Raw genomic sequence first — 27,750 nt, forward strand, 5'->3', positions numbered from 1 at the left:
CACGATTCAGAGTAACAAGCCTATGTATGATGTTGTAAATGAGTGGCCCCAGAGGGAGGCATGGCAGCATGTCCAGCACTTGCTGTGTGAGGTCACTCCTGTATGGGAAAGGTCTGCAGGAAGGCAGCAGTGGGCACAGGTGCTCTGAAGCCAACAAGGGGCAGCCGCCTGTAGGGGTAGCCTCAAGGCCACGAAGGAAACCAAGGAATGAAACGTAGACATTGTCACAAGTTACTTTGCATGTGGCTTTGCAGGGCACCCACAGACCCCACTGTCTCTGTCCTCTTTGCAACTCTCAATACTCTTTTACACAGAAAGTCCTTATCTCCCCCCCTCTCCGTTTACAATTGCAGTTAGAGAATATTTGACTATAGTCTCATCTCTGCTTCTCCAAAAAAGAAAAAAATCATTCTTTGAAAGCTTCTAAGGCAAGAGAATGAGAACATGACCACCTTGCAGACAAGTCAACAGTCTTGTCTCTTCCCCAGAGCAGGGATGCCTCTTTGGAAGATCTATGACTCTGACTCCATTGGAGTATACCTGGGAACACTTGTACATAGCACTATACACTTGTATTTTGCAGGTGTGTTTATCACTGGCAATCTAACAAGATATAATCTGCTGCTCCAATGAACCACACTGTTTGTGGATCTGTTCATGAAAGTTCCTACTGAACTTGACGGATTTCCTTTCATTTAATGAAGATAATCAGCAGACAGGTGAAAAATATCTAACAAGAGAAACAGGCTTCCATACAGCCACATTTGCTGAGAAGTGGAGACATTTTTGTAGTTAACTCTGTACTTCTGCATTAATGGCTTACTTCCATTCCCAGTAACTTTGTAGGAGCCTCCACAGAATTTTTAAGAGCAAATTCAATGTGTCTGTAATGACAGTAACTAAAGCTGAGTACATTTAAAGATTAAATGCATCACCAAGAATGCAAAAAAAACATGCCAGCCCACTCCTAGCTGCTGCTAAGAAGAAACTAAAGTTCAGCAACTGCAGAAGCAGTTGCTGAAGCAGGACATCCCCCCTCAAGGCTCACCAGGTGCTGATCACAGCTCTACTGCTCCTTCCTCCAAGTTCACTCAGGAGGGAAGGATGTAGGAGAAGACAGTAGGAATTCAGTGATGAATGATTTAGAAGATTTTTTTTCACTTGGATGGCAGATTTAAAGGGGTTTTGCCTTGATGGGAACACAAGAAAGCACACCTAACCCCAAACCATCTTTGGCTTTCACCATCACCATAATGGAAAAGCAAAAGAAATCATACACAGACACAAGCACAAATCCTTGGTAAGCCAGTGGCAATTTTACCTTTTTATGTGTTCTCTTTCTAGACAACAGATTAGGTTGCACAAGACCTCAGCATTTCCTGGCACTGGATTTAGGAATGTTAGGAATTACTGATGTCAGTGTCATATTTCAGTTGCAGTGCCAGAGTGCTCTGCAGAGGAGCACAGACTCCCTCATCAACCCTTTCTCCAGATCTGGTAGATAGTTTCTGTATTTCACCATGGACTATGCTACCATTTTGAAGACCCAGATCCTGTGAAACAGTCTTGGCCTATAAAGTCTTTCATGTGTTTTGCCATCTCAATATGTTTTATCTGCTCTTGGAGATTCTCTTTCCAGTGTAGTCACAATATTTGACAAGCTTAAGTCATACCCACACAACCCAGAACCAGCCATAAAACTCAGAACAACTGGAAATAAAATGTGCTCCAATGCTTCACACTGACAAAAGACTTTTACCACTGCCCTTCAGCAGGCCCAAGACAGCACAACATACAGTGCAAGACCAAATGGGCACCCCCATCTGATGGAGTTCTTGCCACACAAAAACAGTGACCTGCAGCACTGGACATGCTCATGTTGTGCAATCAGAACACAGCTCACTGCTGTGCCATTAAACACCTCCATGGCACCTTGTTTGTGCCATGTTTTTCTGCAGCACCCAATGGAAATGGCCTGAACACTGCAGCTGCCAGGCCAAAACTAACCAAGAATGGGATGCTACCACTGAAAGAGTTTCCAGCCTTGTCTCCTTCCTCTGCTCCCAGAACTGCTGCTGCTACTTCTCACATCAGATTGCAGAAGTATTCTGGGGTAAAACCTAATTCTCAATACAAGACCAGTTTCCCGATGACACAGTTCTGCAATAGTGCACAGCATTATCAGGGTACAGCTGCTGATTTGTCAGTGCCATAAAGCAGCATTGGTCTATCTTCTTTGATCTCAGATAATCAGGTATTACCCAGCAGAGTGTGACACTGACACCTCCATCCTGCTTTTGTTCGTGTTTTCCTCTGTCCAAGACCTCCCGCTTGTGAATGGGCCCAGTTTCAATACAGCAATGACTGTTGGCACTGCAGGATTCACTTTGAAGTAACAAAGCAATGATGAAAATGTGGTATCAGCAACACCCAGATTCAGCAGAGAAAACACAAAATTCATTTAACAACTACAGCAATTTGCTATTGGTACAGTCTTACAGGAGAATTCTCTAAAGTAGGCTGTGCTTAAAATGTGATCTCGTGGTCATCATGGCAGGTATTAACTCTGGGAGGGAGGGCAGAGAAGATAACCCATCCAATACTGGTGGGATTGCTTCATCCAGAAAAGGGGAACAGTGGTAGGAGCTTTCAGAGCTGCACATTTTTTGCTCCCCAGCCTCACAAGCCACCTCTGCAGTGGATGTGAGTGGCTGTGTCTGAAAGTGTGACACCATACGGGTCACAGTCACAGCTGCACCAGGTGGAGAGACCCTTCACTTGTGCAGCCTCAAGAACAGTGTATCAGAAAAACCAGAACAGCAACGGCTTCTGCAAAGATATAGTGAAATTATATGAAAAGTTAACAAAGTTCAGAGTCCACAGGGATTCCTTGGCTTCTGGTTACTGGAGAAGATGCAGTTTCCACTGTAGATTTTTATTTAATTTTGGTGGAGCCAGTACTTCTGGATCTGAAAGGCAAATGGAACAAGTGTCAGAACAGGGGCTAACAGCAATATAGTTTTTTCAAGAGTTGTCAACTATATTTGATTGTTGTCAAATGTCACTTTTCTTACATCAAACAAGGCTGAGAAATCTCTTGACATCTGTTATTTCCCTTTAGTGACTGATCATCAGCATGCACAGGACAGTGTCTTCACAAGACCTGCTTTCACCAGGAAACCTCTGGGAACACCAAGTCCCCTCTCAATAGGTAAGTGTTCAGAATGAGGAGGCACAGGCACAAAGCCACAACCATTAGTGATACAAAGCAAAACTCCATTCATTCACCTGTCACTGGCCCATCATGCACCAGAGAGAGCTGGCTCCTTTTGGAGTAAAAGGCACAAGGCTTTTTCTGAAGCCAGCCCTGGAAAGTGTCAATAGACAGGCTGCATCTATAGATTCAATAGAGGACTAGCAGGGAAATTTCAGGACTAGCAAGGAAAGAGGATGTAGAACTAGTGGGAAGACAGAAGACTGGGGAGTTGGGACCACCCTTTGCTAGGTCTCTCAGCCCTAATTTTGTATTCACTGCAAGGACTTTGACATGGCAAAGTGGCATGACAGATTGTAGTCTGGTCTGGTCAAGAGCCTGGCCTGCCAAAGCTAGACAGAAAAATTCAGAAAGTAACTTAGGTGAAGAATTATCTAATATGTTCCTTAAGAAATCAGATTTTCAATTCCATCACAACAGACTGACATTACACACAGAGGAACCCAGAAGCAGCTGAGATATTTTAGCATGGGAGACAGTTTTGCACACAAATTCAGAGCAAAATAAACTTTGTTAAGAAAGTTGCTCACTTGCCACAAGGCAGCATGGTACACCATAAAGAAAAGCAACAAACCACCACAGCTGAGTAACTGGTACAACTCTTGGCAGGTAGCAGTGCCTGGAGAGCCTCCAAGCCCACTAACCTTCCTTCACACTCAAACTTAACTCAGAGCCCCAGCTAACCTTGTACAACAGGAGGCATCATCCTCTTTTGCTGATAGGCAGCCATGATGCTGTTAGCTGTGGAATTGGGTCCCAAGACCTGTAAGAAGAAATAGCCATATTCCAACCTGAACAAAGCAAGGCGCAAGCAGGGATAATCTCAAAGGAAACTCTGCTATTACTGTCCAAAACAAGGAGACCTCTCAGTAAAAAGTGAACAGGATCAAAGCATAATCTGTGTGATCAAAGCCCAGTGATGTCTCAGAAAATTTAACACAGAGGCAGAGAGAACTGCTTTTACACAGCTTTTCAGGATACAGAACTCTTATCCCAGCACCTACTTCTTCACAGCACCACAAATGTCATAATTCAGCAGGACTGATTTCATTACAGCGCCATCAATATTCAAAGTTCATCTGGGAGTCTCTGTTCCCTGTCAGAATAATTTTAATCTGTCTTTAGGGGTCCTGCTAATCAGCAGGTAGGGAGAAGATACTGGGGAACATCTTGTGTTCGCCATAAATGCTCAGAAACCACTTATTAGAAATAAAGACTTTTTTACTCTGGAAAATAATCCTTACTTTGCATTAAGCTGAAGCTTAGAAGCCTGACATGATCCTCCTTTTTTAAATTTACTCCTTACGATACATGGTTCAGACTAAATTGACCAATCCAGTAGCTTTTCACTTCACGAGATCAGACTGGCCAACAACTACTCTAGTACACTTCTACAATTAGGCCTAGCAGAGAAGGGAGTGTTCCCATATTCTACAAATTGCTTCAGATGGGGCTTACAAAAACAAGTCACCACTAGGACAAGGCAATGCAAGCCTCAGAAGACCTCATCACATCCAATGTGGCATCCAGTGCAGGGAACACAGTAGGCTATACATGTTGTACCCATCTAGAGTGTACTGACTTGGCAACTCCTGCCTGGAATGTCTACTGACCCTCCAACAGGAAAAACCCCAGATTTTGAAAGCCATGGAAGGATTCCATGCTCTTTGCTGGAGAAGGCAAAATACTGCTAAACACTTGATACTGCCTAGCGAGTGTGATAGGTATTGTGGATGAGCACAGACCAGGCTGACAGAGCTTTGTTGCAGGTCTGAAGTCCAGATTTCTGGAATTGAGGATTCCATCAACTGCAAAACCTCTTCCAGGACTTGCTGCAGTGCCCCAGCTTGCTCATCATAACTAAAGAGCAAAAGCTGTTTCAGAAGAATGTGTATCTCTCCTGCAGGAGGAAACAGAAGCAATAAATAGCAATCAACACAGGTATACTAAATAAACAGCTACACTTCTTTGCTATCAGCACAAAGGAAGGAGAGCAGCAACTCAGAACTGGCTTCATTCCTATTGAGCCCCTACAGTGTCCGAGAACAAAAAGAAGAGAAATCTGCAGTGGCACTGAGAAGGCTTCTTTTCTCTGCTCCCAACTTCAAATGCAGAGAGCTCAAGTTATTTTGAGCACAGAGGCAGGTTAACTAAACCAAGGTCCAACACAGATGGCTGTATGGACCAGGCAGCTTTTGTCCCCAGCACACACAGTAAGAACAAGAGGGGGCATGCTACCTTAGCTGTCCTCATCCTCACAAGCTGCAGCATGGATTAAGATTATCCATTGTCTTACCTTTCACAGTCTCAACAGCACGAATGCTCTCTCCTAGGGCTTCCAGAAGGGCAATATCCTCAAAAGGACTCCCTTCCTTCAGGCTGTATCTCTTACGCTCTGCCTTGCGTCGGTTCTTTGAAGATCGCCTGTAAAGAGGACGTTCAGTTACAGTGTGCACAACAGGATTAGCTGTTAGCAGGGTTAAGTCTGAATGAACACCGACAGTGTCCATGAAACTTGTCATTCAAGTCCTTGCTTTCTCCAGTGACAGACTGCATGTAACCTTAAGTACTGTGACAAAGTTTTCAGTGCTACTCGACCAATATCCTTAGTGGTCTGAAACACCAGACAGGAGTCAGCCTGCTTCTCTGCTCCAAAAATGACTGATCCATGTTCCAGCAAGGTTAAAGCACATCTACAACACAAAGCAGGAGCTGCTCCAAGCACAAAGCAGTAGTCACTATCAGGCAAAGCTGAGGTCCACTTAAAACACTGGTGGCCAGGGTCTGTGCTTGGCTGCAAACATTTTAATTTCTGCCATCTCCAGAGCCTGCCCAGCTCCTACCCATGATCACAGGAAAGCAACTTCTTTCATAGAACAGACCTACTTGCATAATGTTCCCAAGTGATCTGCATACTCTGACACTGAATACTAAGGCTGCATTCTCCTTCTGTTGACATATGGTCCACAAAAAAAAAGTGTCTAAAAAGTCCACATTTTTCCTGCCACTGTATTCTTCCACAATTCAGCCAGGGAATTCAGAAGTGGTCCCACAGATTACACCAACCTGTTACACACCCCACCCCACACTGCAGCTCATATTATTGAGCACTCAAAAACAATGCACACAGCCACTGATTGTGGGAAGACATTGGTATGAGTTTTAGTAGCAGCTCCCACACACGAAGCACAAAACCTGGGCCAAATAACACAAGGCATGCGCACAAGGTAATGTCTGAGAGGCTCTGCCTGTATTCTGTGTCTAGCTTTCTACAGCCAGCTATTCTGGCCACATGCCCAACACCTATGGAACCAGAACCTCTCCAGAGTCTGTGTTCTCAGCTCCTCTGCCGGGCACCCAGTTCCTGTTGCACTAGTAGCTTCTGGCTTTTTCTGCTCTTTCTCTTCCAATGAGAGTTAAAATAACCATGAAATGCCTGTAATTAAAGCAGCTCCAAGGCACTACAGCTGCAAGGAGGAGCATGTCAAGCATGAGCAAGCTAAGCTCCTCAATGCTGATACCAGAACAGTCACTACCTGATTTGAAGACAGATACCTACGCTGATATTCTTGAATTGCTGTGTGAGTATTTGCTGTGCATGTCACTGGCTGTCACAACACTGCTGGTTTCAGAGAAAAGCTCCAATTCTGGGCAATTTGGCACTTCATAATCTGCAAAACATGGTAAGAACTGTCACAGTATAGAAAAAGGTCAGAATTACTTCAAGCTTTCTGATTGATCTGTGTAGCCTGCTGGGCAGATTCATTCTGCCTGCTGGTATTCTGGAGCCTTATGGCTTCCCACTGAGTCAGCACACAAGAAAAACCAGTAATTGTGAGAACAACCCTGCTCCTCTGCCCTGGTGGGGATCCTGATATTGAACAGCACAATCAGAGGGAAGACAATCTCAGTGCAGCAGATCTGGACTAGGACACAGCATTCTACTTTCAGAGAAATTTCCTGTGTGAGCTAGCAGGTGAATACGCCTATAGGTACTTTCCACACAGGTCATGCTGAGCAGTGTCTCACCCAGCCAGGATGGTACTGTGGAGACAATGCCATGTCATTTTGAAGAGCTTTCAGGTGCATTTTCCTGGTGCAAAAGCCATGACCCAAGGAAGAGCTGAAAATACAGAGTAACCACAGTCCAAGTATGGAGTGAGGAGGGGTTGAGAAGGATGCTGTTTTACTGCTGTAGATTCCATTGAAACTAAAGGAGAGCACAGTTCCATCAGAGCAAATAGCAACCACAAACACATGATCCCAATTTCTTATGCAGGAGAAAGTCCCATCCATTTCAATACTAACCCTGTGGGTTCTCACAGGCCTTCTCCTTCAGCTCTCGCACCACTTGCAGGCGAGTCTTATGGCGAAGAAATGCTGTTTTCTGGGAATCTAAGAAGATCAGCTGACTTTTCTGAGCTGATTAGTAAGAAAATCAAAACATAAACATTTGTGCAAGAGAGACAGAAAAGCATTTTTTACACAAGCACAGTCCCTCAACAAGCTCAAAAAAAAAAAAAAATCCTGCAACTCATAAAGCATGAACAGGAAGAACAAGGAATAGTAACAAAACATTCTTTGTATGTGGAAGGGAGAATAAAGCTATCAAATAATTTTTTTTTCCAAAAATTACTCATGAAAGCTTAGAGGACAGAGAGCCATTTTCCTGGTCCATAGCTCTGCTGCCACATGTGCTCTGGAACAAGGACTGTCCTGCTTGTTCATGGACATGCAGACACAGACCCCTTTGCAGCTTCTGACTGTGAGGTCTGGAAAAGCTCCAAAGGAGCCTGACTAAGCTAAAAAGATCCCACGACAGGGAGGACTTTAAGATGCACTGAAAGCCAAGTGCAGCTAACTGATCGGCATCAATGAGATGGAAGCGAAGTATCCTTCCATACACCTTCCAATACTAGAATGCTGTGATTTCCCATAGACCCAGAAAAGATCTTTTTTAGCCTAAGACTCCTGCACAGACTCACCTTCCAAAATAGCAGGTTTCAAGTTGGTCTCCAAGATATCCAGTCTACCATACTTATGAATCTGGACCAGGGAAAGAAGAGAAGGTACCATTTAAGGATCTTACCCAGATCACATCCCTGTTTTTGCACTCTGAAGATGTATTTCCACTTCTGTTCTTGTGGTTTGAAATGTCTTACCAGTCTCAAAGCTTCTTCCCAAAGAGCCCCTTTTAAGAGCAGAACAACAGCCTCTTCATAGTCCTAGAAGGAAAGAGCAACCATGGGCTGCTGCTAATGTTTGTAATACATTTTCAGGTAGAAGCTATTCAGATGGGTATTTCTATGCAGCAATATCCCAGTTAAGAGGAAAACACTACTATGCCAGCTACTTTGAGATGTTGACATAAAAACCCAAACAAGCAAACAAAAACCACAAATCAACTCAGCAGAACTATGTTACTTCTCCCACACTAAGGGGAAATCCCTCTGGAACTCTGTCTTCCTTATTCCAGCCCTCATGTTTCAGCTCTCTCAGAAAAAAGCTTTTCAGACCAAAGCATGGGTGACTTCATGAGTGGAAAAACTCAGGGATACTGCATTTATCCCATTCTGCTCACTGCATCACCCAGACCTGCTCTGCTCTCCCCAGGGGGGCCCATAGCACAGACTGTTTTGCTGTCAGCATGCACAGAGTCACACCTGGTGCAGTAGAACAGAGAAAATACGGATGGTGTATTTGACTGAGAGATACTGGGCATTACTGGGACACAGGCAGGAGGTTGATTACATTACCTGAGTGTACTGCTCCAGGAGTATGGCTGCCTCTGCATACTTTCTCTGTTCAACTAGTTTTCCTACAAGAAAAAGTGGAGTTTCAGCTTTTCAGAAACAGCTGGATTTTGTGCCAGAAAACTATGAAGTAGAGGAAAATCCCATTCACTGAGACACTTTCTATCTCAAGATACATGTATTCAATTGCTAAATTACGGCTGTAATTTAAAAAGGGCTCTATAAAAAAGCATTAAAGGCATGAAGGATTTAAATCGCATTAAGTGACAGAAAAAGCAAATACTGTAGTATCCAGCTCCAGAAGACCAGACTCCCAGAAGCCATATATTCCCTCTGTGTTAAGTGGCCCTTCATAAACTCTGCCTCTGAGTAAGGCTGAATTAAGGATGAAGCTCCATTCTCTTGCTGAAATAGGTGAAATTTCTCGTTTGAAATACACACCACATCTACAACACACTTCATGTCTGATGTGGTAGTGAGCACAAATTTTCTGACCAACTACCTTCTTCTCCTTAGAACAACACACAGCTTTAAGTACCAGCTATTCCTAGCTGCTAGCTGGTTTCAAGGAGGAAAATAAGATGCAACAGCCTTTGACGTCAGTGAATAGGCACAGAACTTTCACCACTTAATGTCTAGAGGCCTCAGTAATACCAGACACTTCAGTGCACGTCCATTCCTTGAGGTTAACTAATGAGGCAACTTGGAAGAGCAGTCTGGCAACCAGCTGCAAGGGAACAACGCAAGAAGCAGTCAGCACTGGGCAGCCAAGGCCACAGTTTGCCTGGCAGCTCCTGGGCTGCCTATCAGTTCAGCTTCAACATCTTTTGGTTCCTTTGAGAAACAAAGACCATGTGCAAATGCACAAACCCTTGGGGAAACATGGGATCTTTGTTCTCATTTAAGAAAAGCGCTGCTGAATACTGAGGTTTTCATTGAATTTTAGGAAAAAATTAAGTGAACCATAAATAACAGCAGCCACGGTTATTTATGCCCTGAACATTTCAGTCTCTTGAAGGCCTACCTGCCATGCTCTGTGCCAGGCTGGACAGCTTATCCTTTGTGTAACCAAGCCGTGATGCCATGCACAGGGCTTGTTGCCAGCTGCCACTGCTCTGAAAAGCATCAAGTGCTTTTGCAAAGATGCCAGCACGAGCAAATATCAATGCAGCCTGTTCAAACAGCTGCTTCTGAATCAAGTACTCCCCATATGCATCACTGATATCCTGAAAGAAAGGGATAAATAAAAAAGAAAAAAGGTTAGTAAGGTCAGTAGCAGTCCTCCATTAGTAAAAATTAAGGGCTCATCAACAAAAGCCTCTTAACCCAGTTTCTAGGAGTTTCTAGGCATGAAGTTTCTACCCCATCTCAAACTATATCAAGCCAAGGGCTGATGATCAGCACACAGAGACACTTCACAGAGCTACATCAAGTGAAACAGGGAGGCACCTGAATCTTCAAACCAAGTGCTGGGTAAACCAGATACTGCAGGAAATCAGACCTTTCCTCCCCACTTACACGAGCCGTTTTTGTTAGAATGTCTCTCTGAACCAACCTACTTTAGCAAACAAACACTGACACAAGGGAACATGCACGCCCTGTAACTCTATAGGCATAAGCTACTCAAAGCTCACCATCTCCATGAAGAAGGGGCAAGTGGATTTGACTGGAAGGATCCAGGGGGAATAATAAAACATTCCCGAGTCATTCAGAAACAGACCTTGATCCTGAGTAAAGACTCCTTTCTGCTTTCACTGTTGCAAATAGACCAATTTTCTCTACTTCTTCTCTCACTCAACTCCTCCTTGTACAAAGGCTTGTGTGCTGTGTATTTACAGTATCTACATTAGATTATATTAAATGCACTCACATTTTATCTCAGCCTTGGACAAGCTCAAGTTCTTCAGTAACACTGAAACCAGTAAGGGACACTATGTACTAGAAAACAGCACATCTAAAAGTGTCCAAGTTCTCCAGCACTTTTCAGAATAGTTTAAGGATAATGAATTGTCCCCACACAATCTACAAGCCACAAAGAGGTCAAAATGGGAAGAAGTTTTCCTGAGGTTATGGGAGTTATTCAGCAAGATAGCGCAGCAGAAGAAACAGGACTTCCAGGATCAAAGGAATAACAACCATTTCCAGGTCCCACAGGGTTAGTGCTGAGAGTCATTCCAATTATTATTTCAGAAAAGGGTCTCAGATAACATTGGAATAGTAATGACCTACTTGAACTTGAACACAAGCTGCTGCAGTTTCATTCCTGCCCTCACACGAGGTGCTGAGGAGATCCAAACACATGCATAAGGGAATATAAAGCTGTGACATTGCACTGTCACTAGTGTACGCACCTTGTACTCCTGAGTGCTACAGGGGTACATCTTCAAGGCCTCAGAATAAAGACTCTGATCCTTCACCAAGTTCAGAAATTCAGAGAAGTGTTCAGGACCTGCAGAAATAATTTACTTTTCATAAAAATAAAAGAGAAAGGACATGGCCCTCCTAGCTCCCAGAGAGTCTGGGTTCACAATATGAAGAAGCAATTATAAGTGCCTGAGTGGAAAAGCACCTACTCTACTACTGTAAAATCAAGGTATTCACTTCCTTGAGGTTTTGTCAGAGATATTAACCAGGCACAATTCACTTGAACAGGAACAACACAAGACTTCATGTGCTGCATGACCACAGAGGAGTAAATATTTTTTTCCCCCTGCACCAAACTACAGTACAAAAAGTAAGTAGCAGAAGTTCACCATGCATTACCAGACAGGAAGATGATCTTGTGCAATCCTTCTCTTTCTTTAGCTATTTCCGCTCAAAGGCTCTCCAAAATGGAAATGTTACACTGCAGAAATCCTCCTTAGGACACCTACCACATTTGCTGAGGTGTCCAAGAGCTTTTGTGTATCTCTTCAAGTGTCTGTCTATTGTATATCGCTGGTAATTGGTTTCCATTTTCCGGAGGGTATTTAAGAAGGGCAAGTATTCTTTTGGGTCCTGCAAAGAACAATAAGAACTGCAGTTGAGCTAATCTGCTAAAAAATCCTTATTTGTCCCCATCTTCATCAACAGACAGTCCCATATTTGAAAATATAAAGGCTCTTTTTTTCCCTAAATGTAATCCATCCCAAAGAATCAATTTGTGCATATACTCTTGCCAGAAATTACTAACTTGAATTACCAGGCTCCCACACAGACTTTAGCAGTATCTAAAGGCTGGTAGCATTTAAAATTCAAGCCTATGTGTCATGTCAATATTGTTTTCTATTATCTATGATCATGTATAAATTTGTAGCCATAAAGTTGATCAACTTCTCCACACCAAAGGTCATAAAACCTGTTAATATGAATATGGTGTTCTAACTTATGGGCAGCAGAATTTGCTGTAACAATAGGAAACTCTAAAGATGTAGACGGGCATTTCAGTTCAGAGATTTCACATTAAACCCACATGAAGACACATGCTATTATCCTAGGAACCACTAAATAAACAAGAATCAAGAGTACAGAACTAAGAATGGAAGACATGAAGTCACAAAACTTCAGATACCAATCCCTCCCTTCCCCAGAGTTACCTTGCCCCGCTGCTCTAAAACACAAATAGATTTCTAAAGCTGTGCCCGAGAAGTACCAGAGGATGCAGAGACACAACACTTTCCCAGCATCATCCCAAGCACACACAGAGCAACTGGAGTCCTGCCTGGGTAGAGAGCCATTACTAAAAACACATAGGCTGATCTGCAGACTACAAAGAACCTTTGAGAAAGTAGAAAAATAAGTTCCTTAGCTGGAACTATAAGCCAAGACCTTTTGAGACTTTTCTGCCACCATGACGACTAAATCAAAGTCATATGTCCCCAAGGAATAATCATACAATTCATTAACATCCACAAGGAAAAGCAGGTACTTTAGTGCTTCTTCTGCACTCACAGCTTGGACATCTGACGTAATGCTTTCTGCAACAAGATAAAGCAGCATATGACCTGTTAACACCACCAGCAGTGGAACCCTGCTGTGAGGAAAAGGATGCACCATCAAGCACAACCCTGACATCAGAGTGGGACCATCAGACTAACAGCTTGTTCTGTCTTGCAGAAGGGTTACTTTGCCTTTACTGGGCAACTTCAAGGACCATCCCAAGCATAGCACTGAGCGGGCAACTGTGATGAGCTTGACACATCAGCACAGAATAAAGGCAAAGTTTGCTAGCTTGAGATACCAGAATCCAGAATAGGAACGTCCAGGTTGGCAGAACTAGAGTTCCAAATGGAAAGTGAAAACAGGTCCAACTCTGGAGTATCTGCCAGCAAACCTAGGTAAAAGGGTGAGCTGAGGGCATGTACAGCAGCCTTTCTTAGGTGATATGCTGCTGTACCTAAACACACAGATGGTTTCAAATACATTTTTGGTTTTTGGCTTGCTGCATAAACAGTCACGTTAAAATAATTTTCTTGGTGAACCATGCTAATGATCAAAGTGTTGAGGAACAATTTAGTGCAATATCTCAAGGTGTAACTGCACTGGGAGCTGCAGGTTGAGCTCTGGGTCGTGAGAGCTCCGGCGTGAACTTGCATAACAAAGGGGACAGAGACCTGTGAAACACTGAGACACAGCAGAGCTGAGGACCTCCAGATTTTTGCAGGCTGTGAAGGTATAAAAGTTCTCACAGGCCCAGGGTCCCCCCTCAGAGGCACCAGCCAGAGCTGCTATTTTGTTTTGTTAGTTATTGCGCTGAGACTAAATTACTTTGAGGATTACGATGTCTGAGACTCAGCTATGGGAAATCTGAGGTTGAAATGGTAAGGAATCCTGGTTTGGCTGTGAGTGTGAGAGGCATAGCTGTGGGGGTGGTCTAGCTCAGGCGGTGCCAGTGTGGTTCCTGGATGATCAGATGGGAAAGTTTCTTCCTTAACAGTTTTGGCTGGACAGCAAAGTTTCCTTAACACAAATGTCCTGCAAACCACCCATTTTCGAAACTTTTGAGCTCCTGATACAAAACCTCGAAGATCGTGAACCTTCTGGAGAGCAATTTCCAGTTCTGGAGGACTTTTCTTTACATGTGCTGTCAGTATTGATAGGCAGTACCTGAAGAAAAGAGATGTAGTGAATGAAAAAGTGAGAAGGCAAAACCACAGCTTATTCCTTTTTTAAAACAGTTTGTGCAAGTTCTAGTTTACATCTTAGTAGAAAAAATAAAAATGCAACTGTTTACGCACTTTGATCCTCCTACAGGAAGGAAGCAAACATGGGAAAAGAACAGAATATAACAGAACAGAATATAACAGGAAGATTCTTCTACTCAGCATGTCTCCCCAAACATGTCACAAAACTGAAGGTGTATTTGGAGTAGAATGAGCTTCCTTACATGCCAGCCAGCATGATGAAGAGGACATACCTCTCTCTGAAAGTTCAGATACCAGGACACAATTTTCCAGGTGAACTCTGGCAGAAACATAACTTTTTATAATAAAAGTAAAGCTTTCTAGGGTGATTTTATACTTCCATATATTTCACACTTACTATTTCAAAAGAGCTTTCCCAGCCAAGCAGATGCTTTATTTTCTGAAAATGCTTGCTGGCAAGTGTGTAAATTCTCAGGGCTTAGCAGCTACCCACCACCTGTTGCTCCTCTCTCCATAACACTAAGCTGCCAATATTTAGCACCATTTCAGCGGGCACTGTTACCACCCTATTTTTCCAGGTTTTATCTTTGTCTGGTGTTGATTCATCCAAGAAGGATGGTTACCAAAAAGGTAATCAATCAGGAACATGGAGCTGATAATTTACAAAGTAATTCAATGTCAAATAGAACAGCTGATATCTTTCCAAAGGGCCAGCTGCTTCAAACAGTCAGCAACTCACCAAGATGAAAACCTTGTTCATGTCTCCATTTCCACACAGACAGATCCTAAATTGAGTGTATCTCCTAAACCTTTATAGGCATCCTGGATCTTTTATTTTAATTCTGGTAGTAAAATGCTGGTGTGGTACCTGTGGAATTATTAGATGTTTCCAGGGTAGAATCCTCAGCAGAAACAAGGCATGGTATAGTTAATTTTGTGGAGCACAAGCTCATCTCAGAGAACCTACAGTCAAGAACCTGATGTCAAGGACAGCTTTGCTTCCTGCTAGCAACTCACTAGAAATCTCTCTAATGGTTCCTTCACCTACAATAAGAAAGTGCTCACTTTTGAGGGTCAATGTGTTCCATGGCAACTCTCATCACATCACATATAAGGTTTACTTTTTTCTGATCAGGATGCTGGCGTGGCTGGCTGTTACTGCTGCCATTCAGAGATGGGTACATACTCTTTGTGAAATCTTCCTCTCTAGATAAAAACAGGTAATGTGAATAAGAGTACATAGCCCAGGACAAAGTTAATAAAGTTAAGGAACTCAAATGCATGCAGAGAATAACTACTCATTAACTGCCATGTTAACAAGAAGCTCTCCAAAAATCTCTGTCAGTCCAAACTGATTGTTATCCAAAAGAGGCATTTAACAAAAACCCTAAAATTGGTCAAACAACTACTTCAGTAGCATATCAGAAGGCAAGATTTACAAGATACAGCTGTCTTCTACTAAATCCACTACGGATTTATCCACTGAAAAATTCAGAAAAATAAGACATTTGCTACTGTTTCTGGTCAGGTCAAAACTGAAAATCAAATGCAACACCGAAGTGATAGCACCAGTTCCTACAGAATTACTGACTTCTGCAAGCTTGAGAAGTCCTGAAACTAGCATTACCATAAAGCTTCATCACCGACCCTTTAATAAAGAAGTCAGGGGACTTGTTTGAGGATCCAAGCAAGTATTTTGGCTTCAGACTAGATATGCATTTCCATCCTGCCCCTCTTTATGAGGGAACAAAACTTTCTCTGTTCTCATTTACTGCTCTACAGCATACCAGCAGAGAAGTCAAAGCACTCAGATAATATACTAATTACTTGCTGCAAAAATCTAATGGCTGCCTGCATACTGGAATTCCCAACAAGAAACACTATCCCTGAGACTACTGAGCCTGCTCAAGCCTTTATGACTCAACATGCCAGATTTCTGATTCTTTGCATCCATACTGAAGAGTTGCTGATATTTTGACACAATAATGTACTACCACTAATTACATGCATGCTTCCATTTGTGGACTTATACTTACCTCAGTTCTGTGAAAAACAAGTTGATATAGTTCACGGAATCTATTTGCCTGATAAAGGTTTCTGTGTTTTCCAGAAATACCTGAAATGAGTAAGAGTACAAGAATAACAAGAATAACACTGTTATTCTGAACACTGAGAACATGTACATCAAATACAAGAATAAATTCACAGACCTTGTCTGAAAGCACAGGATGAAGGAAAATGCTAAATTGGATCTGCCTGTATGATGATGTTGCAGTGCAGAACAGCCATCACTGCTGAAAGCAGAAATGACAGCGCCACCTACACTTTTGAGTGCACTGTTTCAGGGTAGGTTAGTACGCCAAACAACACAAGAGAACTTGAGCAGACTTGCCTTGGGATTGTGGTCGTAGAGAAGATTGAGGTTGATTCGCAGCTTCCTCATACACTGAAAAGCTTCCCTGAACATAAGCCTGGAGGAATGAGTCAAGCAGGACAGTTTACATAGTGAACAAGATGCAAATAAAGGCAACTGACTAGAACTAAGCACAGAACCAGTGGGAAGAGAACAGCCTACACAATTAGCTATGTAGACAGCCTTCCAGAAAAATGTGCATGGTCAATAATGTTCATCACTGACCCTTGCAGTGGGACACACCAGCTTGCAAAGTTGAAGCAATACGGAACTTAGATGATTTTTATCTCCATTAAAAGAGAGTGTTATATTTTGTATCAATTTCCCTTTCAGAAAATTTCATCATAATGAATTCAGTAAAAAATGGAGAACAGCAAGCTTAATCCTGAAGTGATTGAGATGTCTGGAGAATGGAGCAGATGAAGTTTTCTCACACTCATGCAATTTCAGCAAATGTAATAAGCCCTTCAGTGGTGAAGCAAGAAGTACCTGGCACAGCTGACAGCTAGACTTCTAGGTGGTCCCCACAGAAACAGGTTTGTTTCCTCTAACAAGGTCAATTCCTCTAAGTTTAGCCTCCCACTCTTTTCCAGGTCAGTCAGCCTCTCACAGCTCAGAGTGGGGAAGGAAGACAAGAATAGACCAGTGCTATTTACCTGTCTAGCCACTTCCGAATCTGGGCAAGAACCAGAGCACGGTGGTGAATGGTCTCCAGATTTCCTCTTGGCATCTGTAACACAAGATCCATGCAATAACTTACTTGTAGTTACTCTGCCTACATCGTGGGAAGTGAGGACTGGCCCATTTCTTAGGCCTGTTGGCTACTTGCAAGTGGATGGGCCTGTTCGCTTCCTTCAGAGGACATGCAATTTCAACCACTGTGGAAAAATACCTGGACATTCTCTCAGTTCAGAAATATTCCTTCCTCAGAAGGCTGGACTCTATCCAACCAGGCATGACCCAGAGCAATCCGATCAAGTTTTCATGTCAGCCCCGCTCTGAGGACGATGTTGGGCTCCACACCTCCAAAAGTGCCTCTCAAATTACAGCCGTCTCCATTCTGTGAATCTCTGGCGGTTCTGAAGAGTGAGCTCACCAAAAAACTAAGTGCCAAGGCTAATGGAGGGCTGCTAGTAAGTACTAGGAAGTGAGTCTTGAGATTTATGGTGAGAGGCCATAATATGTAGCACTACACTACCTTAGCCATTAGGAACTTGGATAGTCCTTTCCCAGTTCTGCACACACCTGTCTGCCTGAATCTGTACTGAACCCAACTCCCAAAGGCATGCTCAAAATCCCTCTGCATCCAGCTGGGCAGCTGGAGATTTGTGAGGTGCTGTGCTGCAGCAGGGCAGGTGCTGTGCTGTGTAGAGCTTTGTAGCACTGCACACTGTTTGCGGGTTGGCCAGGTGCCCACTGTGACAGGCCCCTGCACACCCTGACAGCACACGTCAGCAGACACGGGCAGAGCACTGACCTGCAGCACCACCTTTGTGTCCTGGGGAACAACGGTGACAATGCGTGAACCTCGCTCCACCTTGCGCAGGGTCTCACTGTTGGGTGCAGCAGCACTGCTCAGGCCAGCCTGCAGGGCTGGAGACAACATTTATCAGCACAACTGGCACGTGCAGCACAGTGCCTCATTAAGAACCTCTGATATTGTAGGAGCCAGGCAAGGTTGTACTGGACAAATGAAGCAACCAGTACAACAGTGATCTTCAACTATTACTGACAGGATGGGAACTTGCTGAGTGCTAATCACTGCTGTACCTGTACACAAAGAAGAGGTGTGTACACTGTACAACAGGATGACAAAGGTCAACAGACCAGATAAGAGTAGCAGTGAAGGGTGTAAAGGATCAGTAAGTTGTGGTCCTGCCTTTACCAAGGTCATCACACTTCTCTCAGCCAGACACCACCAGAAAATCTTTATACAGTGATCCTCTCTCTACCACACACCCTCAAAATAGCACACAGACTTCTTTTGGACATGGAGGGAAGAGGGAGAATGCAGAGCTAGGCTGTTGGAAACAGTGTAAGGGTCAACTACAGCACAAATTCTCTTCCCTGTGAAAAGCACATGATACATATTCAGTTCCCTGAGCTCCTTGCTCTCTGGTAAATTTTTGAAAGCATCTCTCCTGCTCTCATCTCTTAAACACTTCCTTGGAGGAACCCAAATACAACAGGTTTGGACGTGAAAAATGGGGAGATATTGTGTTTCTAAGACAAATGCTACAAGTTAGCGGCAGCAGGCAGCCAGTGCTGATATTTACCCTTCACTGATAAGTTTTTCAAGCAGAAGCACTGACAGGTGTGTGAGTTGGTTGTCACCAGCAAAAACTCATTGTATGTTGCAAATGATGTGATGTTAGAAGCAACCTGTAAAATATGAAGTTTATCACAGTTTAGACCAGAATATGGAAGTTGCCTTTGGCAGAAAAAAGGGGATGAAATGAGGGGCAAAATCTTTGTACCTCAATATCATTAACAAAAAATCGGCATCGATCTGTGAGGCCCAAGATCACCTCCTGTAATTAAAATAATGACAACTATGAGCTATCAGCATCACAACCTCCAGTCTTTCACAACACTGACCAGCACCAGATTGAAGTATCTTACAATTAGGCAACAAGTACCTCATGTGAATTACTTAGAGAAGCCAGACGGCAAGTTATCCAACCTCTCTTTCAGGAGGACTTAAACTTGAACATTTTTAAATACTGCTGGCTGAAAATCCAGCTTGGCCTACCCTGTAGGTAGGCTGTTTGCACCGTCACAAAATGGAAGTGGAAGCCAGCTTGGTCTAGGATGCCAGAGGAAAAGTACCACTAAAGAGCAGGGCAAAGCAGTTTCCTACAGCTGGATGCACACTGAAGGAAGGAAACCCCTGAAATACCAGCAAAATAGCTAGTCAAGCTGTTGTAACTATCAAGAAACAACAGCTTCTTCAAGCAGTTGTAACTATCAAGAAACCATCCCCAACAGGAAAAACCAGTAGCAGAAGATCTGTAATAATTCAATGCAGCCATATTTGCTAAAAAGTTAAGTTCAAATAAAACAAAGCAAAATGTTTTTTTCACAAAGAATGTGGTAGTAACTACTAGAAATTTCCAGTCTGAATTTTCTCACTCTTTAATGAAATTATTCATTGTATTCATATAATGGGGTGATTGAGTGCTAACTGCAATCCACCAGAAATTCTCTAGAAGGTAAGACAAGCTCTCAGCTCTGCAAAGGGCCTTATGAAGAACATCATGAACAAGTATCACTGGGCCCTGGGCTGAAGACCATAGTTTACTTTTGGCACAAAAACAACTGAGCAGTGAATTTAATCAGCTCACAGTCTCACTTACTTCACCACCAATCCTCGTGATAGAAGTCTGCACACAATGGTAGGGGAACTGAACAGCAGAGCTACTGCTACTCCGCCAGGGTTCAAGGACTGGAGAAGAAGCCTCTGAGGAGCAAAGAAGATCTAATTGTTTTCCATCCAATCAGAAATTCAGACATTAAAACCACATGACACGTATCTTAAGAAAACCAGAACTGGGAATAAGCTATGCTATCTGACAGAAGTAAGGAATGCTGGCACAGAAGACCAGGACACAGCGGACAAGGAGTGATAACTTCCAGGGGCTCAGTAGTGCCTTTATTCCACAGTGGAATGAGAAAGAATATCTATGGATGTGGCAATCAGTCAGTACTGAACTTTGTGTGCGTGCATATTCGTGTTAACATATGCATGTATATATATATAAAGTTACCTTTAATTGAATTCTGACACAAATCACTAATTTCAGCCCATTCCTGGGAGCAGAGGAAATATAAAAACAGCACCAACTACACAGCAAGAGTCACTCAAGTCCCTGAAAGTCAAATCATCTCATTAAACCTCTTAAGAAATATCTAACAACTAAGACCAGGTATTTTAACAGGGCCCAGCTTACCCCACAGGTATTTTAGGATTCGTCTATCAGTCAGCTGCAGAGCTACAGTTTTGGTCACTGGGCTGCAGTACAGGCTGATCACTTCTCCATCTACAGGCACTGACAACCTGATGGAACACAGAGAAAACACAGAATGTCAGTCACAGCAGATACACTTGTGAGCAGACACCTTATTCCTGCCTTTCTTGTAGCCAAATGAAAAGATGCACATCTCCAGCATGGACATACTTTGTTCATGTAAGGATCTTCTGCAGTCTTCTCACACCTGTCAGCTGACAGTGGCACCACAGAGGACCAGCAACTCCAACCAACAGGCATCTGCCTAACTGCACTGGTCACTGTCTGCACTGCAGCACTCCGCAAACACACCCCTCTTTTTCTGTTCTACGCTTCACATGCAAATCATTCTGTCTTTGCTGGGTGAGTGCTGCAAAACGCAGCTCTCCTGATCTCTTTGGGAACCGCATTTCTGTGCCCCAGGTGGCTTTCTTTTGTCTGGTTTTAGCTCAACTGGCCCCACAAAGACCAGCAGGTGAGGAGGAGGAGGACAGCAGTTTCAATGGCTACTGGCCCCCTTCTGGACTTTGATAATGGTGGGCAAAGGGTAGAATATAGGAATTCAGTGTCATGTGCTATTCCCTCTCCCCCAAGGGCCTCTAATTCCAAGGAAAGGAGCTATTCTGTACTGATACAGGCATGTTTAGCATGTACCCTTGCCACACTGGGTGTAGGCATTAGGACTACAGGCAAGTGCTGACCGTAGGCAGCTTCATGAGCTGTTTGGTTCTCCTAGAAGAGAGACAAATATTCCTTAACCCATGGCCTCCAGGCTAGAGGTCTAATAAGAGACTTAATTCCTTATAGGCACTGTCCAGAAGCATTTTCAGACTTCAGCCACAACTGACAGATCTCTAGTACCGTAAATTCAGGCGCTCTTCTTCAGCTCCAGCCACGTGAGGCACTGCAGTCAGATGATGAAGGACAGACTGAGAAGCATGGTGACCTTGACCAACAACCAGGAAGCTGTCATCTGGCAGCCAGGTGAGAAATCGGAGCCCCAGAGGATTCATCACTTCACTGCTGCTGCTGCTCACATCAACTCTGTCACAAAATAAGGGAGATCAGGACACAAATAGAACCTGATTTCAGTAGGCCGCCTCACTAGAGAGGCGGAGGACTTCCTAATACACAGTATGGCTGAGAGGCCTCCAGTGCAGAAACACAGATACTCAAAGCACGAATCCTGCCACAGGCTGAGCTGGAGATAAAGGATGAGACCTAGAAAGCTCCATTTGTTTTCCCCAGGTAGTATTGCTTCAATGTCAACTACTTCTAGGAACAAACAGAAAGCATGGTGCAATTTTTAGCATCATCACTGTCTCTGCCATGCAAGCAGCTCTGTGTGTGTTGTGATCATGGGCCAGGGCACTGTACCATCATTCCTTTGTGCACCAGGCACAGGAAGGGATATCTCGGTGCTGTCACTAACAGTCACTGGTTCTGCTGGATTGAGACCTCAGTAAAGGGCATTTCTCAGCACTAGTTGCAGACACAGTGTCAACAAAACGAAACCATGTTATCTGACAGCCTCTTAAAAATCCTGAGAGAAGTGGTCAGAGCTGCGACCTCTAAAGCATCCAGTAAAGTACAACCCTCTTCTCCCCTCTATAGCTGTAGTAGTTCTAGATTACCTGTAGGTTTTATGCAGGTATGGTGTTTCCACAGCTGCTTTAAAGCCATTTCCTCCCACAGCTCCCAACTTGACAGAAGGGACGTTTACTGTACTCTGTCCTAGCAAACACAAAGAAGAACAAAGCAGAGCTTAGAGATCCACCCAACAGAGCCCCTTCCATCTTCAATCTTATCAAAAAGTAGATGCTACATGAAAATACTAAAAAAGTCAGAAAATGCTATTCCTACTTGTCCAGTCAAAATGTAATTCTCATTAACATTCACTTTGAGGAAGTCACCTTCCAACACATCAGTACAAAACAGCTGTTTCCTCACAGTGCACTGTATATGGAAGTGCTTTGCTAAGTGCTCGGTGCCCCAAACAGATTCTCAGACACTTCCCAGTGACAGTCAGCATCATGCCATCACAGCAGTTTATGCAAGATACCATGTGCTGCACTCAAGCTGAAGCTAGGCAGGAGAATATTACCAGCACAATTACATAGTCAAGTGCCAAACACTGTCTTCTCACAAAGTCAATGCACCACCAGAATGCTTCTGTGTCACTCAAACTACTGGAAATGAGAGCAGAGCTTGAACTCACGATTAAAAGAAGTAAGTCTTGTGTAAAGATTTAAGTGACCACCACCTTGCTAGTCTCCCAAGGAACACAGGGTGTCTTCTAAGGAGGTTGCAACATGGTCTTACCATATCTGTACACAGAAATCCTATTATCAGCATCCAGGACAGCCATGTCCCCACTATGTTTGGGATCTGTGTGAAATGCAACCTGATTTACTGCCTGTTGAAGCTGTATTTCATAGGTACACATGGGTGGAGGCACCACAGCATGCTGGAAGGCTGTGACAAGCACTTTATCTGTGGAAGAAAAGCAAAAAAAATCCAAGATGCATTGCAATCTAAATGTTTGTGAGACTCTTTCTGGATTCTTTTTGGAAGCAGAAATAATGTTACAGGAAATCGGTTGCGGTGCTCTTAGTGGTTATCTTCACTGAGCTACCCCTGATCTATCAATTACATGGATCCCTCCTTAAAAGCTTTGTAGAAACAATTAAAAGAAGAACTGAAAGCACTACCCCACCTTTTCTGACCCTGGAGCTGGAAAGTTGTCCCACTGCTTACCTCCATCTATAACAGCCACATTTGCCATGTGTTGACTATTCTCCCCCAGCCCATGGTCTGTGGTCCAATGCCAGTCGTAGAAGAGGTAACGCCAGCCTTGGCAGAGTATGTGTAGTCTATACAGGTTCTCTCGGTCCCACAGCAGCGAGACCAATTGATTTTCCTCCAAGCTACCAAAGTGTAGACTTTGCTTCAGGTACCAGTGATAGTTCCCTGTGGTCCACAGCTGAACTGTAGAAAAACAAATAGTTACTAAAGACTAGTACTTAAGACCCAGCTCAAACTTTCCCCCCCAAACACCACTGCCTTTCTAGGGATGGGTTAAGAGCAATTAAAATAGCAGTTCTAGTCTTCAGTCCATGGGCTGCGCCATACAACACACAAAACCAACATTATGAAAAGTCAATCCTAAAATCCACTGAGCTACCCTTGTGAGATGGTACCCTTGTTTAATGAACGGCTCAGACATTTAGTATTCCATTTGTATCCCTTCCAGTTACAGCAGCCTGGAAGGCGCTTTGAACTGAGGCTGAACTACCCCCTCTTCCTCACTAGCTGTGCTGATTTTGGCTGGGGTAGTTAATTTTCTTCAGTATCAAGTATGGGACTGTGTTTTGGATTTGTGCTGAACACGGGATGGATAAGTGATATTTTAGTTATTGCTGAGCAGGGCTTACAGAGGGCCAAGGTCCTTTCTGCTTTTTGTACTGCCAAGCTGGCAAGGAAGTTGGGGATGCATAGGAGGTCAGGAGGGGACACAGCCAGGACAGGTGACTCCAGCTGACTAATGGGGTATTTCAGACCATACGGCACCATGTTCATATATAAATAGGGAGGAAGAAGGGGATATTTGGAGTGATGGCATTTTTCTTCCCAAGTAACCATTACACATGACGGGGCCCTGCTGGTCCTGGAGATGCAGGCATCTGCCTGTCCATGGGAAGTGATGAATTAATTCCTTTGCTTTTCCTGGCTTGCATGGCTTTTGCTTTTTCATAGTAAACTGTTATTATCTCAACCAACTAGTTTTCCAACTTTTACCCTCCCGATTCTCTCCCTGATCTTGTTGGTGGGGAAGTGGGCAAGTGACTCTGTGGGGCTTGGCTGCTGTCTGCAGTTAAACCATGACACCAGCACAGCAGTCTCAAAGCCATTGGTAAGCCTCCACAGCACCTCCTACCCTGCACGTAAGTACTCTCTGCTAACAACATTTGCAGGCAAGCATTAAAGCCAGAGACTCATGGAGTGCTCTTACCATAAGTGTTTGGGTTGGACTTCTCCACCTTCAGGTCTTCCAGCCATATAGCCAGGATTGTAGAATCTGCATTCCAAAGCATTTCATTAACCTGCAGAAAACAAACATGGCTCTTACTGATATTCTTGCTCCCCCAAAGTTTATAAGACTAGGATGTGTTCCAACAGCAAAGGTGCACCAGCTAATATACAAACAGAGCCCTTGTGTATCACAAAGCTCCTGACAAGGCATTGTGAGAAAACCACAGATGAAGAGATCACAAAAATGACAGCAGCCTTCTCTTTGCTTTCCTTGACACTGAGGAAGCATATGCTGAAAGACCTCTCAGCATCCAAGCACAGAAGCTGAAGTAATGCCCTAGCAATAGCTTCTCACTTATTTGGGATCATGAGAGTATGTAACCTCACTCTTGCACTGGCTGACATGCTGAAAAGTACTTTTGAATCATTTGCCCAGTAAAAAGAATATAGAGCCCAGGAGTACCCCATGGCGACAATCTGCCTTTACTACTTGTCTTTGTACTACAGGCTTGCAGAGGGCATCACATCTTCTCCCCAGGCTTCTTCACTGTTCTCTTTTCAGATCACTTCTTCCATTAGGAAAAGCACAAAGTATTAGGTTAAAAACCTCTTCCTAGAATCTGGAAGAGATCTAGTTCTCCTCTCCATTACACTCTCATCAAAGAAGCCCAGACAAAGAACTTACTTTGACTTGCCCTTTTTGGAAAGGGAGGGTGAACTCTCCATGAAGAAGTCCATTCTTTTCCAAAAAAATCACATCATGTCTGTTGGGCTTTTCTTGTGTAGATGCTATCAGGTTTCCTGAGGGCCTTAAAAAAGAGCCAAATAAAAATTCATTCCTCACACAATCACTGACTGTCACTTTCAGCCCCAGTCATCTCACATTTTTTTCCAGTGACACAAAGGAAAAGACAGCAGAAGATGTCAGCACTGTTCAGACAGTCATAGGTCCAGCACAGATCAGAGTTTATGATATCCGCAGGTGACCAAATAAATGCCAGCACTAGGAAAGGAACCTGTAATATTTCTTTTTATACTATTGAGCCCAAACCCACTTGATGCTGACTGTATGCAGAGAATCTATCCCTTCTTCCCACTTGCAATGCAAGCATTAGGATTTTTAGGGTTTAAAGAGCTACTCATCCTCATGTAGCATCAGAAGGCAACTTTCTTCAGGTTTTGGGAAAAATCAACAAAATGCTGAAGGAATTAAAATGATCCAAGTCTGTGACCAGGGAATAACAAGCAACACTGCTGTCGGCATGCAGACTGTGGCACTACTCACTTCCAGGACAGCGCTTGTTCTAATCCTGAGATAGGCTCACTTGTTGACTGCAGCACAAGCTCTCTGCTCCATACCCGGACCTTCCGAGCACCTATAGGTTGAGAGAGCAATGAGATGAAGGTCTAAGAAAACACTGGGAAGAGATTTTTCTGATTTTATGAGGGCAGAAGAGCAAATTTTGATGCACATGTGTAAAAAGAAGATTTCTTTTGTACACTTTAAGGGCTAAGAACTCAATCTGTGTCAGGCAGTTCTCCTATAGTAACCAAGTGACTAAAGGAATTATGCTTAGAATTTCAGTGTGATGTAGTTCAGTTATAATCCCTCTCCAGCTTTCACCATAGAAATGTTAAAATCTTGCTGTAAATTTACAATCCTCCCTAATCTGAAGTACAAAAGGTAAAAAACCCAAACATGTAGAAGAGCAGTGCAGTTTGATGCAGTTCAGTATGTTGACCAATACATTTAAACTGCTCAAAAAGTAGTATTTACCATGGAAAACATCAGTTACAGTCTTAGAAGTAATGCATATGCTCATCACCTCTTTGACTTCAGGGCAAAACCAAGGGAAAAGTATCACCAGTATTTTAAAAAAAGTGTGCAAGGCTAAACTTTAGTATGAGGGACAGTGGGTGTATGAAGCCAAACAGATTCATCCCTTTGGCACTGAAAGACTATCAGGTATTGCTTAAAGCTTGAACAGGTGAACGAAACAGTTCAGATAGTCTCTACAAAGTAGTATTCCCTCCTGGCATCTCACTGAACTGAAAACCACACCACAAAGGAAGTATTCAAAATAACACCTCTATATAATGGCTCTGAGAACATCAGAGCAGAGAAAAGGGCAATTAAATAACTCAACTCACCCTTGCTTTAAGTGGCCAAGAGATCACAAACAGTTCTTGCATTACCTAGGTTCTGGTTAAGAAGCCCTTTACACACGCTGGTATTTCAAAGCAGTTTGGTGCCATACCTGTCTCCGGACAGACAGCACTGACTGCAACAAACTGCCCATCTCCTCTCCACGTCACCCGAGGCCTGCCATCATCCCAGGCTGATGTCGGTAACACTTCCTGAAGTCACACAAAAGAAAGGTGCATCAAAGCTTGGGAAGGCAACTGCTGTCTTTGTCTAAACAGACTGCTCTTTCAAGAGCCTTAGGATGAAATCCATCCATTAAAATGTGTCAAGACTAGTATCTTAAAACCTCATTATTCAGAATGTTGTTTTAGAAAACACTAGAATTAAAACTATTTAATTCAATCTGCTTCTCCTCCAAGTGCCTCTCCACATGATCACACACTATCCTTCCCATCCACTGAGGTCTCTACTTATAGGCAGCAGTGCATAGGCTGGGCACATGGTGAACTGAGATTTGTTCAGGATTGATGCTGGAACGGCTGCAAATCTTACTTTGAGCTCCGTTCGAGAAGGATGCTCTCTTGATGCTTTACTGAATTCAAAGGAAGATGCATTATTTCAGACAATCGAGAGACAGACAGAAGCAGCACATGAAGAGAACTGCCAAAAAGGTGGTGGCAAATTGGCACCACAGGAATAACAGAAATTCTCTTTATGCATGTTTTCCCTGAGAAAGCATCACCTTGACAAAAAAAAAAAACAACAGTATAATACCGTCTGTTTGCGATGTGCTGCCTGTTTCCCTTCCGAGCCATGGAACTGTGTCTCCTTTTTACCCCAGCCAAGAGCAACAAACTTTCCTGAAGAAAAAATAATTCTTGTAGTGAAAGATTTACAGATAACTTAACTACTGTTCACTATGTACATAACCACAGCCACCCACACCTTCTCCCCAAATTTTATTCTAAATCCTGCTGGGATGTTATGTAGTCTAGAAAGTAC

At 43.4% G+C, this 27,750-nt stretch overlaps 1 protein-coding gene across 1 annotated transcript in view; it reads right to left on the reverse strand.

Moving 5' to 3' along the window:
- Positions 1–1,294: 1,294 nt before the first annotated feature.
- Positions 1,295–27,750, reverse strand: part of ELP1 (elongator acetyltransferase complex subunit 1) — a 31,645-nt gene continuing 5,189 nt past the window's right edge. The window contains exons 5-36 of the mRNA XM_083884219.1: positions 27,523–27,608; positions 26,861–26,960; positions 25,888–25,978; positions 25,288–25,411; positions 24,583–24,673; positions 23,328–23,558; positions 22,893–23,063; positions 22,205–22,304; positions 21,432–21,614; positions 20,514–20,620; positions 19,920–20,023; positions 19,041–19,094; positions 18,840–18,945; positions 18,041–18,156; positions 17,220–17,293; positions 16,543–16,621; positions 16,187–16,266; positions 15,216–15,356; positions 14,027–14,112; positions 12,835–12,983; positions 11,901–12,024; positions 11,379–11,476; positions 10,052–10,253; positions 9,031–9,092; positions 8,437–8,499; positions 8,260–8,320; positions 7,583–7,696; positions 6,834–6,945; positions 5,571–5,698; positions 5,020–5,174; positions 3,959–4,037; positions 1,295–2,969 (exon numbers count right to left, since the gene is read on the reverse strand). Coding sequence (XP_083740345.1) covers positions 2,902–2,969; positions 3,959–4,037; positions 5,020–5,174; positions 5,571–5,698; positions 6,834–6,945; positions 7,583–7,696; positions 8,260–8,320; positions 8,437–8,499; positions 9,031–9,092; positions 10,052–10,253; positions 11,379–11,476; positions 11,901–12,024; positions 12,835–12,983; positions 14,027–14,112; positions 15,216–15,356; positions 16,187–16,266; positions 16,543–16,621; positions 17,220–17,293; positions 18,041–18,156; positions 18,840–18,945; positions 19,041–19,094; positions 19,920–20,023; positions 20,514–20,620; positions 21,432–21,614; positions 22,205–22,304; positions 22,893–23,063; positions 23,328–23,558; positions 24,583–24,673; positions 25,288–25,411; positions 25,888–25,978; positions 26,861–26,960; positions 27,523–27,608 — 3,539 coding nt within the window. The 3' untranslated portion in view covers positions 1,295–2,901. The remainder of the gene's footprint in view (positions 2,970–3,958; positions 4,038–5,019; positions 5,175–5,570; positions 5,699–6,833; positions 6,946–7,582; positions 7,697–8,259; positions 8,321–8,436; positions 8,500–9,030; positions 9,093–10,051; positions 10,254–11,378; positions 11,477–11,900; positions 12,025–12,834; positions 12,984–14,026; positions 14,113–15,215; positions 15,357–16,186; positions 16,267–16,542; positions 16,622–17,219; positions 17,294–18,040; positions 18,157–18,839; positions 18,946–19,040; positions 19,095–19,919; positions 20,024–20,513; positions 20,621–21,431; positions 21,615–22,204; positions 22,305–22,892; positions 23,064–23,327; positions 23,559–24,582; positions 24,674–25,287; positions 25,412–25,887; positions 25,979–26,860; positions 26,961–27,522; positions 27,609–27,750) is intronic.

Source organism: Zosterops lateralis, assembly GCF_965231275.1.
Source record: "Zosterops lateralis genome assembly, chromosome: Z".
Taxonomy (NCBI): domain Eukaryota; kingdom Metazoa; phylum Chordata; class Aves; order Passeriformes; family Zosteropidae; genus Zosterops; species Zosterops lateralis.